The sequence below is a fragment of the Primulina huaijiensis genome, chromosome 15 (genome assembly GCF_012295235.1).
Source record: "Primulina huaijiensis isolate GDHJ02 chromosome 15, ASM1229523v2, whole genome shotgun sequence".
In the NCBI taxonomy this organism is placed as follows: domain Eukaryota; kingdom Viridiplantae; phylum Streptophyta; class Magnoliopsida; order Lamiales; family Gesneriaceae; genus Primulina; species Primulina huaijiensis.
The window spans coordinates 4778766-4792772 of NC_133320.1; the positions used below are offsets into that span (position 1 = coordinate 4778766).

General features: G+C 33.2%; 2 protein-coding genes across 10 annotated transcripts; one reads left to right on the forward strand and one right to left on the reverse strand.

Moving 5' to 3' along the window:
- The first annotated feature begins 1171 nt into the window (after positions 1–1171).
- LOC140959947 (nuclear transcription factor Y subunit A-1-like) lies at positions 1172–4920 on the forward strand. Of its 9 annotated transcripts, none has more exons than XM_073418011.1 (7): positions 1172–1379; positions 1670–2224; positions 2958–3238; positions 3341–3456; positions 3669–3734; positions 3977–4138; positions 4247–4920. In XM_073418011.1, the coding sequence occupies exons 3-7, from the start codon at positions 2992–2994 to the stop codon at positions 4520–4522; spliced, it is 867 nt and encodes a 288-aa protein (XP_073274112.1). In that variant the 5' UTR covers positions 1172–1379; positions 1670–2224; positions 2958–2991; the 3' UTR covers positions 4523–4920. The 9 variants fall into 9 exon arrangements, with proteins under 9 accessions (XP_073274112.1, XP_073274115.1, XP_073274117.1 ...); XM_073418014.1 differs by having other exon boundaries at positions 2965–3238; XM_073418016.1 differs by having other exon boundaries at positions 1670–1940.
- A 647-nt stretch (positions 4921–5567) lies between these two features.
- LOC140960363 (translocation protein SEC62-like) lies at positions 5568–9262 on the reverse strand. Its single transcript, XM_073418612.1, has 5 exons — positions 9125–9262; positions 8413–8727; positions 7504–7705; positions 6440–6668; positions 5568–5982 (listed from the first exon to the last, which is right to left on the reverse strand). Exons 1-5 carry the CDS (start codon positions 9215–9217, stop codon positions 5769–5771), a joined length of 1053 nt encoding a protein of 350 aa, XP_073274713.1. The 5' UTR covers positions 9218–9262; the 3' UTR covers positions 5568–5768.
- Between the last annotated feature and the right edge of the window lie 4745 nt (positions 9263–14007).

Consider the following 14007-nt stretch of genomic DNA (forward strand, 5'->3'; position numbering starts at 1 on the left):
CATGATAAACTCACCCTTAACAACCGCACAGTAAAATTTTTATTTATTTTTTTTAAAAAAAATTGATTTGTATTTTAATGTTTTTGTTTAAAAAAAGGTCAAACAAGCAATAAATCGCTAACAAGAAAAATATAAAATCACAATTAAATTTTTTTATGAAATATTTGGTTCAAACAACTATTTGAATATTTTTAACTATAAAAATTTGTCATAAAAAAAATTTCATAACACATATTTATTTTTAAAACAATTTTAAAATTTGTGTAAAAATATTTTTTTATAAAAATGTTTATAAATACTTGTCCAAACTAATCACGTAAACTCCGATTTTGATTTCTATTCCATTTTTTATGTCAAAAATATTATTTTTGATTGTAATATAGACATAGTTGACATGTCTCACGAATAAAAATTCATGAAATTTTCTCACAAAATATATATTTGTTATATTATTTGACATAAGATTCATATGATAATTATCTCTGATCTCATTATAAACAAAAAAAAAACTATATTTGAGCTCTAAAATTTAATAAAAAAAATTTCGTAAAAATTTCTTTATTTTTATGAGATAAAGAATTAAAAAAATTTAAAACTGGGAAGGAAAATATTACTCCAACACTGTTATATCTTACATAAAAGTTTATTTTATGAATAGTTTTTAACTTATTTCAATATTAATATATATGCATGTATAAATTATCAAAGATTATTATTATACATTTGATGGTTATAATCCGATTTGATTAATCGCCTCAATTTTAGTATATATTTAATAAGTTGGATGCTTGATTTAATAAAATATATTGTATTATATTTATATTCATCGTTATTCTAAAATTTAAATTTCTCCTTTTCTTAGCTCAGTTTGTTTTGAAAATAGCATATCGACTGGAAATCTTGCGTAACTGTATGTCTTTAGGCTATATGTCTCCGAGAACAGGCTCGATAAGTCTAACAATATCAAGTATCATAATCATATCTATCCAATTAATATATTAATGAATTTTAAATATATAAAATATGAAGTTTATATATAAATTTATTTTTTAAAATTTTTTAAAATTTATGTAAAAAATAAACAAGACGTAAAGAATTTAATTTCAGAAAAATTATATTATTTAATATAAAAATATACGACAAAATTGAGGTTGGTGTCGGATCGTATGCATTTTGGGTGGTGAGAATATCAAAACTCAGCAACGCTGAGATCTCCCTCTCCCCCCAAATGAGCAATTCGCATTCAATATCTCTTTAATTTTTACTCTTCAGCTCTCCTCGGATATCAATTGTCCCTGAATTCTCTCTTCAAAGCAATCTCAAATCACCCCCTAAATTACAGGGCTTGTTTGAATCCTAACCAGTCATCTCTGGTAAAGGTCCATATTTACCCAGCTCCTCTGTTTTGTTTACTGCATGAGGAGTACCTAGTGTTGGTGTGTGTGGTATTGCATGGTTATTATTTTGCATATGATTGCGTTTCTGATTTGGGTTTTTGATTTTCTGTTGGGTTGATCATTTTGAATGTGTGATTAGAGTGATTCGATTGTTGTTTGGTTTGGTTTTTCTTTCCTTGGGTTTTGTGATGTGGTGAGAAAGATTAGTTTTTGGAGTGGTTTGGTTTTAAAGTTGAATTTTACTGAACTGAAGTCGGACTATTTCCCTGAAGGTCAGCGGTGGCGGCCCCGGATTTAAATTGGGAGGCAAACCTTGAATAAAAATGGCCCCGATTTTTTTTCCCCTTTGGTTCCAGGGGTTTGGGCCATTCGATTGATCTTGTGCTATATGAGATAGATGGACTAATTGGCACTTAGATGATAAAATTTACATGTGACCAGCCTGTGCATGTTTCCCGATCCAATTAAAACGAGGCATCTTGAAGTTTATCCTTGTTGCCTGGAATGCATCCCTCTTCGCCATCAGCAGTTTCATCCCTGAGGGTGAGTTTCTTGTTGGGTAAAGTAAAGTAACCAAGAAATTGGCGTAGAAAAAGGGAGAGAAGGATTTTTTGCATTGCATGAGCTCGAACTTTGGGGAAAGACAGAAAAATTTTAGTTTTATAGTCTCTCCAGTACATCAGGAAATGTATGATGATGACGTTGAAACTTTTCAGTGTATTCAGCTAGTACAGTGTGCTGGTGCATTCTTGAGTTTAAGTACAGTGTCATCATCAATAAGTGAGATTAATGGATTAAGCATTTGTTAGGCTTCGGGCATAATAAAGGTTCTTGGATTAAACAATTGTTAGGCTTGAGGCATTTATAAATTATGTCTTTGTGTTTGATACTTTTTCATGTTGCCTTCTCTAAGCCCTCTTTGCTCGCTGGAAGCATATTATCATGATCATTTCATGACAAACAAATTTTTCTTCGAGGAGAATCTCTAAATGCCCTTTTTTCTTTGCTAAACTGGTTTTTGTCCTCTGATTGCATAAAATAGAATGGCCAATGAATGGGAATTTTGCATTTTCTGTGATAACTTTTTCTTCTTTCTGTATCGTATTAAATTCTCAGAAGAAAGCATCCGTGATAAAGTATCGAACTTCATGTCGTAATTCGGATTAATTTTATTTTAATTTGGTTATAACTGAAATTAGTAATTCCATATCAGGAATCATGTAAATTGAATCAATGCCTGTGTATGAACTTTTGGAGAGGAAACATTATATGCTAATTGTAACTGGCTGGCACGGTTATTTATCAACAAATTGTGGCATGGTTATGAGGCTATATTTGTTGGTTTAAGTATGTCTGATCAGGAGTATGGCATCACTTGTTAATTTTTATGGATGCTTTTTGTGCTTAGTAAATAGTAAATATCCAACAACGAAAAAGGTTTTGCTATTCTGAGCATCTATTACTGTTTCTTCCCCATTAAAGTTTAGGCTGCATGCTTGGAAAATTTCCCCCCACTTGGACTGACTGGGCTTTGTCTGGCTTATATTCGGTTTATGTAAGGATTCAGTGGAGTTCTCGGACAAATTGGGAGAGCATGCAACCTAAGTCTAAGGGTGCTAATCAAGTAGAATCTAAGCTGTGTAACATTACCAATTCCAATATATGCTCAGAACCATGGTGGAATAATGGTGGAAATACTTCCTTTTCTCCTGCCATGATGCGGGATAAAGCATCAGACTCGTCATCCCGGGAAAAATCTGCAGATGGCCACTCACGATCTGAGGGTGGAATAAATGAGGAAGATGATGATGCGGTCAAACATTCACCAAGTGTTATACCAGGTAGCTTCAATAAGCCAGTAACTCATATGAAAATATTCCTTTGATCAATACCACATGGACGTTTATGAGTGCAATACTAATGATCACGTCTGTCACTATCAGATACGAATTATAGGCACGTGGAGAATCTTCAGCAAGTTGCGCCAAGCTTGCATCAGGGAAATGATGGGAGCCTCGCACAGCTTCCCCAACAGTTTGAGCTTGTTGGACACTCAATTGTAAGATTGTCACAATCAGAAATATTGAATTTAAAAAATTGCTATCAGAAATATTAAACTACAAATGTTGCCATCTAGATACATTGAAGTTCAAAATTGGCTGTTTGAAATAATTATATTGGCTGGTGACCGCCGATGGTCACGGCAGCAATATTGAAGTTCGTCTTTGTAATTCAGAAATCTATTTTATTTTGTTTAACAACCCCTTTCAGGGCTGTGCTTCAAATCCTTACGATCCTTATTATGGAGGAATGGTGGCAGCTTATGGGCAGCCTTTGGTATGTGCATGAACTGATAGTTGTTCTGCTTTTCATTGTTAAATCTTGTGAGGAGACAAACACTTGATATGATTTTGATTTTTATCCTATCGAACGACATTCCATTTTGTGCATTCAAAAAATTAACTTCTGTGGGTTGGAGTGCTACTTTTAAAGGAAGAAATATGAATGCGTTCATTGGAACCAATTACCCATTTTAAAATTTTGCTATTCATGGTTCTGAGAATTCCTTTTTTGATCAGGTTCCTTATTTATGTGACATCCATAATACAAGGATGGCGCTGCCCTTGGAAATGACAGAGGAGCCTGTTTATGTGAATGCCAAGCAGTACCACGGTATTATGCGAAGACGACAGTCACGTGCTAAAGCAGAGCTTGAAAAGAAGATGATTAAATCTCGCAAGGTAACTTTTTTGGTTCCCCAGATAAACCTCTAGTAGAATCTATCTTTGGTCATGAGAAAAGGCTTGTTCTAAAAACTTTTATTGACAAACTTTTCTTTTAACCGACAGCCTTATCTTCACGAGTCCCGACATCAACATGCCTTGAGGAGGGAAAGAGGCTCTGGTGGGCGTTTTGCTAAAAAGTCAAATGCTGATACATCCAAGGGAACAGACACTGGCTTGGCCACCACTTCACGATCAATCAGTTCATCAAGTTCCGATCCTTTTTTCTCGGAGTCTTGTCGATTAAAAGCACCTGAGTCTCTGCAGAAGCCAGCATATCAGGCTAATTCTGGTGAGGTTAGGGAACGTCCCCAGTCAACTGTTAGGACATATCCCATCTAATTATGCACTTTTTGTGTACTTGGACTCCGTGGTAAGAAGGTTGGTTTGGTTTTAAGGAAGCATAAATCTTGGCTTCTAGGCTGGGCGGCAATTCATTCTTGGCTGTTTTATTTACGTTGTGGAAGGGAGGAATGCTGGGATTTTCTTAGCTTCTTTCAGTGTACAAATGACTAGAAACGTAGTCTGAATAGGAGAGATCCTTGTGTAAAGTTTGTAGTAGGAGAGAACAGTGTTTTGTTGCGTTTGTTACATTTTGAAGTGTTGTTTGCATCAACTGCAAATCCTTTATGTTTCTTTATTAACTATTTTCATAATTATGAGAGGACAATTATGTATCTTACAGGGCTGTCTTTGACGGTTTCTCTAAATTCAAACCGAATTGTCATGTACAGTTTGAACTGTTGGATGATTTTTTTAATAAAGAGAGTAGACTTGCAAGTAAAACAGTATAATAAATCAAAAAAATTAATTGAACATAAAAATATTAAATAAACTTTAGAATGTCTTTCAAATAAAAAATACAGTACAAATTATAAAAAATAAAATTAGGTAAAATATATCTTATTGTTAGATTTTACTTCATCAGTTTATTTTTTACTATATTAATTCTTATTTTGTAGCATTAATATTATCATTGTTATCGGATAAATTTTCCTTGCTTCTCTTGAATAAATATTTAGTTTTTTTTAAGCTTGGGAGATGAAGTTTACTAAAATTGAATTTCAATAGACATTAGTCGGGCGATCAACAGCTAGCACTCAAATGACGACTAACCATCGCTAGACAGATTTCACAATAGCAATATAATAAAATGAAATTTAGTGTTTTAATTCAATCCAATAAATCAATCGTATTTTTTGTTGAACTGTGATTAACATCCTACAAAAAAATTTACTTTTCAATTTATAATTGAACTTGTAAATTAAAAGTTTTAAAAAAAATCCCAAAAATAATCAAATAATAACAAATATTCTGCCGCCTAGGCTGGCCGACTAACACTTTTTCGGTGCGGTCGGCCAGAAAGTAGGCAGGTTTTGGAACACTGTGAAGTGTAAGTAGGTTGTCTTGACAATAAATAGAACATCACGTTGATTTTAAAGCTACAGTTTACAAAGTCATACACAAGGTTCACAGCAAAAAAAAAAAAGCTGCCTCAAAAAAGCATAGATGGACAGATAGAGCTGTAATTTTGTGAATAAATTGTCATGTCCTATGGTTTGCTACATATTCTTGTACCATGTAGCATTCAATATGTTTCATCTATCATTTCCCCCTCATCTTCTACTTGGGTTTCTTCCTCTCTATTTTCGCCTCGATCCGTTTCTGCAGTGCTATCATCAGTGTTGTTCTGGGAATTAGTCACGTTAAACAAGGTTTGCTTCTCCATCATACCCGAGAGCGCAAGGCTAGGGGACCACTCAAGAACGTCATCTATTATGTTGTAAACACGTTTCTGGTACCTGCAGGAATGAAACACGAGTTCAGCCCGTAAATTTGTGAAGTCCAGATAGCTTCTCACAAGGTCCAGTCAAGTAGCTTCTACACAAAATGACGGCGACGGATGAAAAAAATTGTTCCACTTAATAATGCTACCCATTCTAGTTTCAGCATCCTTCTGGACCATTGACAACAATCAAGCCGCAGCTCAAAATGCTTAACATACCATAGAGCACATGATAAATTCATAAATGAAGACTGTAAACCACCATTAACAGATAAACGCCAAAGGTCCGATAATAAGTTTTCTAGTGTAATTGATGTCTCTTCTGTACTCTGTGCATTTACGAAGAGAATTAAAAAATTTTGTCCCATGAATTTATACGTGACCAAGAAATTTATATAAATTATATCATCCTACACTTAATCCATTCTGTTATTCAAACGCTGGTTGGCTATGTTCATGAGGAATACGCATACCTAGCTCTAGCGGCTTCGTCAGGTGCATGATGCCTCAATAGTAGAATGACCAGCACAGCTACTACTGCATAAAATAACCTCGCTGTCCACTTTGGACGCTCGCCCTCATCTTTCTTGGGCCAAAACTGGAACAATTCCTTGAGCGTTGCTTCCTCTGCAAGAATGTTAGGGAAGAACCAAACATGCTTTCCAAGAATAATCCATAGAGCTCCAAAGATGAGGGATCTCACTGCATTAAAGAGAAACCTTAGAAGTCTGATGACAGTGAACTAACTAGCAGTTGCTCTCAAATTTGACAACATACATAAATGAAGTGTACCGATGTGAGATAAAAAGAGCAGTATAGTCGGTGATTTGCGTAACACCACAAAGTTAACATTGAAACATATATTGCTAGAGGAAATTCCACATAACCACCTACAAAAAATTTCCCCGAGTTTTACGGCACTAGCATTTAAAATAAACGGATGGGATAGCAGGCCAACAAGGTCCCTGAAAATGCCTTCAAAGAATAATTTTGCTAAAGCAAAGAATATCAATAACAGTTGACATCAATCTCCAAACTAAATTGCTCGCAGTAACCTTCTGGTGCCCACTTATCTGTACACTAATAACCATTCTAACTAGGACTTAGAAGTAAGCCACACGACCGAAAGCAGTGGAGGAAAAATATATTATTTGCTATAAACACCAGCTTAATAGCCAAAGTAATCTCGTTTGGACACGGCAACAAAATTTAACAAAGAACACCACTATTATAAGCTCTCGATTCAGAGCACCACAATCTCCTTCTTTGAAAAAATTATCAGCAACAGAAACTCGTAACCACATCTTAAGTCAGGATATTCAGAAATCTTTAGTTTCAATCAACACTGTTTTTTCACTGGGGATAACTTTCAGCTATTAACTTCTACATCGTTGATCATTTGGAACAAAATTTGAATATTTCAAAAACTTCAATCCAACAAATATCATTACTTCTCATCACAGTTCACAGAGCAATTGAAAATAAAAATGCAAGAAAATAAACTAAAATAGGAAAACACCAGAACAAATGGACGTACCTAAAAGCAGGCAACATATAAGCAGCAGGACACCTGCGCACAAGTAGAGAATGAGCAGCTTAACTTGGTGGGGATACACAGGAAACAAGCAGATGGCTAGAGTCAAAACAGGCCAGGAAAATGAGAGAAGCGTCTGCCACAACGGCCTTCGATTAACAAAAGTCCACGCAAAAAAAGTATCATTATCGGAAAACACTTGATCCTGCAAGGCGTGATGATAATGGACGGAAAATTAGGAATCCATTCAAATAACAAAATATTCTCAACACATGGACCAAGTGAATCATTACCGCAAACAAAATGGGTAAAGATAAGGGGAAAAACATGGAGGCAAGGCATCACTTGTACCAATAAAGGAAAAATTTTGGCTCATCTGTTCACATTATGCAAAAGAATTAAGAAAAGTTCTTTTGAATTTTACAAGAAAATCTTGGCACCCCGTTTAAATCAGCTGCTGGCACTTGGAATCCCATTTTTCCACAACAGAACCAAGAACATGACGAAATTTCTGAAATAAAATTCCAGAAATGACAAACAGACATAACAAAATTAATGTAAGATTCTCCAATAACTCCATCCCTCACTCACGCATCGATCATTAATTTAACTAAAAGTTAGTATTTTTTGTCAATGTGTTGTAACATCACCACAAGTTTTTACAGTTCTACAAGAGCTGTGCACATGCTAAGATGATTTCACCCACAAAACAATAAATACCTTGAATTATATTCATTTTATTCTTAGTTGTCAAAATAAGAGGGAAGCTTTTCGATCCACACTATGAGCTAAGGAAAATTAGGAAAATGATAACCTAAGCAAAAATGCATAAACTCACAAGAAAAAGTTTCTCCTTTATCATCACCATTATTATAATTATTATTTTTGAAGGAAAACTAAAACTGAACTTACACCAAATATCTCCAAATGGGCTGGCCAAGTTGATAGTTTTCTTCTCCCAGGCCTAACAATTTTGACAACACGATCACACCTCACAATAAGGTTCTTACTCAGAAGTATGTTGGCAATATCTTCAATCTCCAAATCCTTGTCTGATTCAAGTACATCTTTGAGTTCTGAATGATTTCTCAAAAAGCTAACAAAATCTTTTCCTCTAAAATATTCAACTCGGGACTCTTGTAAAACGGCCCACCTAGATCCCAGTTCCTTGTGATTTCGAACTTTCTCAGCAAAAATCTGAAACACGTCCTTTTTTGCAGCTTGCTTCTGAAATTTAAGAACAAATAAATTTCATTTCTCAGAAATATCACAACATGGAGTGGCGTCCACACATAAAAGTGTAAAATGAGATGCAGAAATTAAACAATAATCTAGTAAATTACATTCATTTTCCCATAAACCCACCATCTTTTCACATAAATCTTCAAAATACCACACATAACCGTGCATTTCAAACCCCCATGAACAATAAAATTCCACAGTTTCTTATAAACATATTCATGCGTAATTTTCTCACTAGCATCCCATATTTCAAAGAAATCAAAGAGAATCACAAAACGCCAAAATTCCACGAAACATTACCGGAACATAAACAGATACGAAACGTTATTATACTAAAAGAATGCATGATCACAAATCCGTATACATTTAAAAATTAACAAACCCTAGGAGGAGTGTCGGTGGCGGAGTCTCCGTACGAACGCCGTGCCCGCTTTTTATCTCCGGCGCCTCCACCGCCTCCGCCCGATTTCTTCATTTTTTTACCTCAGTTTTTTCTTCTTTTCATTTATAATAATATAATAATTTTAATTTTAATATTAATTACAGACCATAACAAGAAATAGTAGGCAGACTGGGCTTTAAGTAAAGCCCAAATTGTTGAATGTTAGGTCGGCCCAAACAATATAATAATTCGATAATATTATTTTATTCCAGATGAGACAAGCGACTCAGCATATGGTCTTTATCTTCACCATCGGACTTTACTTGTTCAAATCCGTTTATTCGACAAGCGTGATTTATAAGTTATTGTTTTAGTTCGAAAATTTATTCTACCAAAATGCAGCGACTGCGCGTACCATGTAAAAAAAATGCATTTTTGGGAAGAAAAAATAATATTAATAATAATTTATTAAAAGCGTAAGTAATTGTGTAATTGTTTAAGCGCATAAATTTAATTTATTAAAAAGGTTATTCAATTTTAGGAAGAAAAATAATTAATTTTGAAACTTCAGAATTTTGGGTGCGCCAATGTGAGAAAGACAAGCTTTCGACATAATCCAGTTAAGACAAACACACGTGTTCTATATTTTTTTGTTTTTTTTTTATTAAATTTGTCAAAGTTGTTTGTTGTTATCTATAACTCTAATTGCTCGTACCATAAAAAAATTGGTTATAAGTTATAACTTGCTTAGTGATTCATATGTTGCTAGGGATTTCTCCAATCTTCTTCATGAGATGTATAACCTCAAGGTAATATGACTCGTGAATATATGTAAAGTTGAGATAAGAGAGAACTCTTTGTCATTAAGACGAATTTGTCTTACACTTGGTGCTCAAGTGATACAACAATCGTCTCACAAAATAATTATTAATCTTGATCGTGTATTTACAGATATAAATACGTATGAACATGTTGTTTCATCCAAAAGTCATATAAAAATCATCGACGGACACCATTGGGATGCAAAACATCATGAAAAACTTGCAACTCTCGTCAAATAGTGCTGCTAGAAGACTAGGCTCCTCTCCCACGGCCCTACAGAAATCCAGGGCACAGAGGTGGTGCTTAGGCGCCTCCTCTACACAAACACAGAAGGTGTTTAAGTGCCTCCTCAACGTCCTGGATCGTTAGGTGCATCAGCGCCTCCCCTGATGCATGAAACAAACGTTTGAGTTTTTCCTTCATTTTTTTTCCTTAATTTTCATTCATTAAGTCTTAAAACATTCCTACAATCCCCATATTAATGAAATTAATGCATTAATACATGTGGTGTCGAAAGAGAGTTTACACGAAAAATCATCGCATTAAAAAAGGTAATTTTTGCTTTGAACATTCCTTAGTAAAGTACTATCGGATTTACTAGGTTACGAAGTAAACATGATGTCTTGAACTTCTTTGCGGTTTGTGTAAAACCATACAATAATACCTATACGATAACTTTCTTCCATTTATATTTGGTTTTATCAGTTGCGTCCATTTTGTCCATGAAACACATTTTGGCTTTATAAGTGTTTCTTTGAGATGGTACATCTTCACACTTATATAGGTAGTTTTCTTCTAAAAATATCATACCATACCACACCTTTAAAAGCAAATGAATCATTAAAAGTAAAATATTTATCCTCACTACATTGGCAGAAAACAACGCCTCCCATCCTAGGAATGATAAGTGAGTGATTATCAAGTCCTAGCACAAGTTCTCATAATTTAGTTATCTCATTGAACTAAGATCTTGTGATATCTAATCAACAAAGTTGGTTGCCACTATGAAAACTTTATTTTTTATTTTTTAATATCATTAATCTTGACAAGCTATACATTTGATCTCAATTTAAGATTTTTACAACAGATCCGTTAAGTAATCGTATGGATTTTTCAATCAAACTGATAACACGATTGAATATGAAATTGTATCATATATATACATATTCAATTTCGTGTCGTATTTTAACATAGTATTTCTACTTTAAATAGAGTACCCCACATTTCTAATTATTTATAGGACTTTGTGACATTACAAAATCACACAAACTTTGAAATGTTTATAATATTGTTAGCTTGAATTCTAAGCGTTAAAACCTATAAATCAAAATTCAATAATTTATTTATTGCAGACTTGGATTTAAGCGCAATTTCTTAAGGAATTCAAAATAACTTTCTAATATAATTTTAGATTTTGAATTTTAATCGCACAACTTATAAAATCCAAACTCGAGATTTTATATCTTGTAAATTTGGATTTTAAGTGTAAAGACTTAAAAAGTTCGCATGTAAAATTAAAGTAGAAAGAATGGAGAAACAAGAATGATGTAATTCATTTTCAGTTTTCAAATGATTCCTCCACCATGTTTGGGTAAGTGTAGATTTATTAACATAGCATTAATAATTTCATCCCGATTCCGAATTCTTATTTCAACCACTGTATTTGCTTTATTCGAGTATAAATCCGTACTTCGATGTATAATCAAATAATGTACCATATATTACTCAATTACTTCAAATAAGATGTGCTTCTTTTCTATGTTTATTTTTAACATTATTTTTATGTCAATCATAAACCACAAAAGCTCCATCTTTCATTTCACAATATATACGTATCATATCTTGCACCTCATCATCGAATAAGATGAAATATTTTTTTCCTCCTGTTTAAGGAGCCATATATTTTTCCAACAAATGGATTGAGACAATTTATACTTCGACGCATATCTAATTTGATGCTGTAAAGTTTAGACATATGATTAATTATTTTTTTAATCCATAGTCCGAATTTAAGATCTTTAGTCTCGTTTCGATTTTACGTTTCTTTAGTTTCAAGAAGTTTCTCAAATCAATACACAAACTATTGAATTCTCGAATCAAGACACTACTCGAATAGACTTCCTTAGATTCATGTGTTTGACTTAATTTTCGTGATTCATAATTTACAATCATTGCATTTTGCACGGAGAATCAACATATTTATTGTTCTTCAATCAAATAAATTCGAAAAAACATCAAATTTAAGCATAGTAACAAAAAAACACTAAAATTTCTAAACCTGATATCTAAAATTCATAGATTCTCAAGTCGTCGTATTAATGTGAGACTACATAATTTTAATGTTGATTATAGTCAATACATCTTCAAATTGCAAACCAAAATGAAGAACAAAAAATTCGTCACAAGATTGTAGGTTGGGATTTCTCCAATCTCTTTAATTAGATTTGCAACATGAAGATAACAATACTCACAAATATATATGTTAACAAATTTGAAGTCGAGGAAAGAGAAAACTCTTTGTTGTTAAGTCTAATTTTTCCAGCACTTAGTGCTCACGGGATATGACAATGTCTCCCAAAATAAAACGACTTTCACCTTATGATAGTAATTCTACAAATCACATGTTCCATAAACAGAAATGAACCAACTCTCTTTTACAATAGAAGGAAAAAGATGCAAACAATATGAGTGCAAAAGTTTTTTTTTTTAAAAAAATTACTTATTAATATTGATCACTGATAATGTATTTATAGATATTAATATGTAGATACATTTTGTTTCATCAATGAGGTGTCATTTCATCTAAAAATAAGATGAAAATCATCAAAAAAACACAATTTAGATGCAAAACATCGTTAGCGTCGTCGAACCTCTGGACACCTCCTTCGTGGCCCTGGGGAAATCCAAGGCACAGAGGGGGCGCTTATGCGCCTCTGGGAGGTGCCGAGATCCTGCCAACTGCCTAGATTGTTCCAAGTCGTATTTTGGGCGCTCATACATACTTTCCAAACGTCTCAGCAGCTCTCTGATGCATGTATCAATCATTTGAGTTTTTCCTTCATCTTCTTTTGCCAATTTCAATTTGATAAACCTTAAAATATTCCAACATCATATAATTTTCGTCTAATAACTCGACATGGATCATGTTGAAATCCATGTCGAAAATCGAGCACAAAGATTCTACCCAATGATGAGGTTAGTTCAATCCTAGCACATATGCTAGGTGGTGTGAAATTATATAAACCATCGTACATTACAATTATGTGCCTAAGATAACTCACCATTTACTCTCAACTAATCATCTCTTATTATTATTATTATTATTATCATCCTAAACTATTATTATTTGACTTTGGTGAATCTGATGAATTATTGCAAATTTTGAATTTCAAATTATTTATCATTAAACTTTTAAAAACGGTCATTATGTGGGATTAGGCTTCAGATTACTGATCACCGTTAATGGTAGAGCTGTACTTAATATTATTTTTTTAAAAAAAAATTAAAATGTAAAACTTGGGGTCTGAGTTATATCAAATGTGCAAGGGTGATTTAATCAAGTACTATTTTAAAATAACACAAAAACTCATATGAAATCATCTCATTGAATAATTTTGTGAGGACGATATCTTATCGGACACAATTCATGAAAAAATATATTTTTTATCTCAAAATTATTATTTTTCACTCGATGTGTGGATCAGATCGACTTATACATAAATTAGTAATACAGTCTCACAGGAGACCTAGTCACAAGTTTAATATTATTTTTATGTAAATTTTAAAAAAGTTCAATATTAAAGTTTCAAAATGAAATAAATGTGATGGGAACAAATAATTGTTGAAAGCAGAACCAAATCAGACCTGTCGATTCCACGTTTCACGAGTTGAGTCCGAATCATCATAAAAAACTGTTTTAACGGTCGAACCTGTCAAACCTGATAAAAAAAAAAAACCAATCTAACCGGCTATGAACCAGACCAGTTCAACGAGTTGAGAATATTTTTCGATTTTTTTTTTTGGAAAACTAATTTTTAAAATCTTAAATTTAATATTTTGTT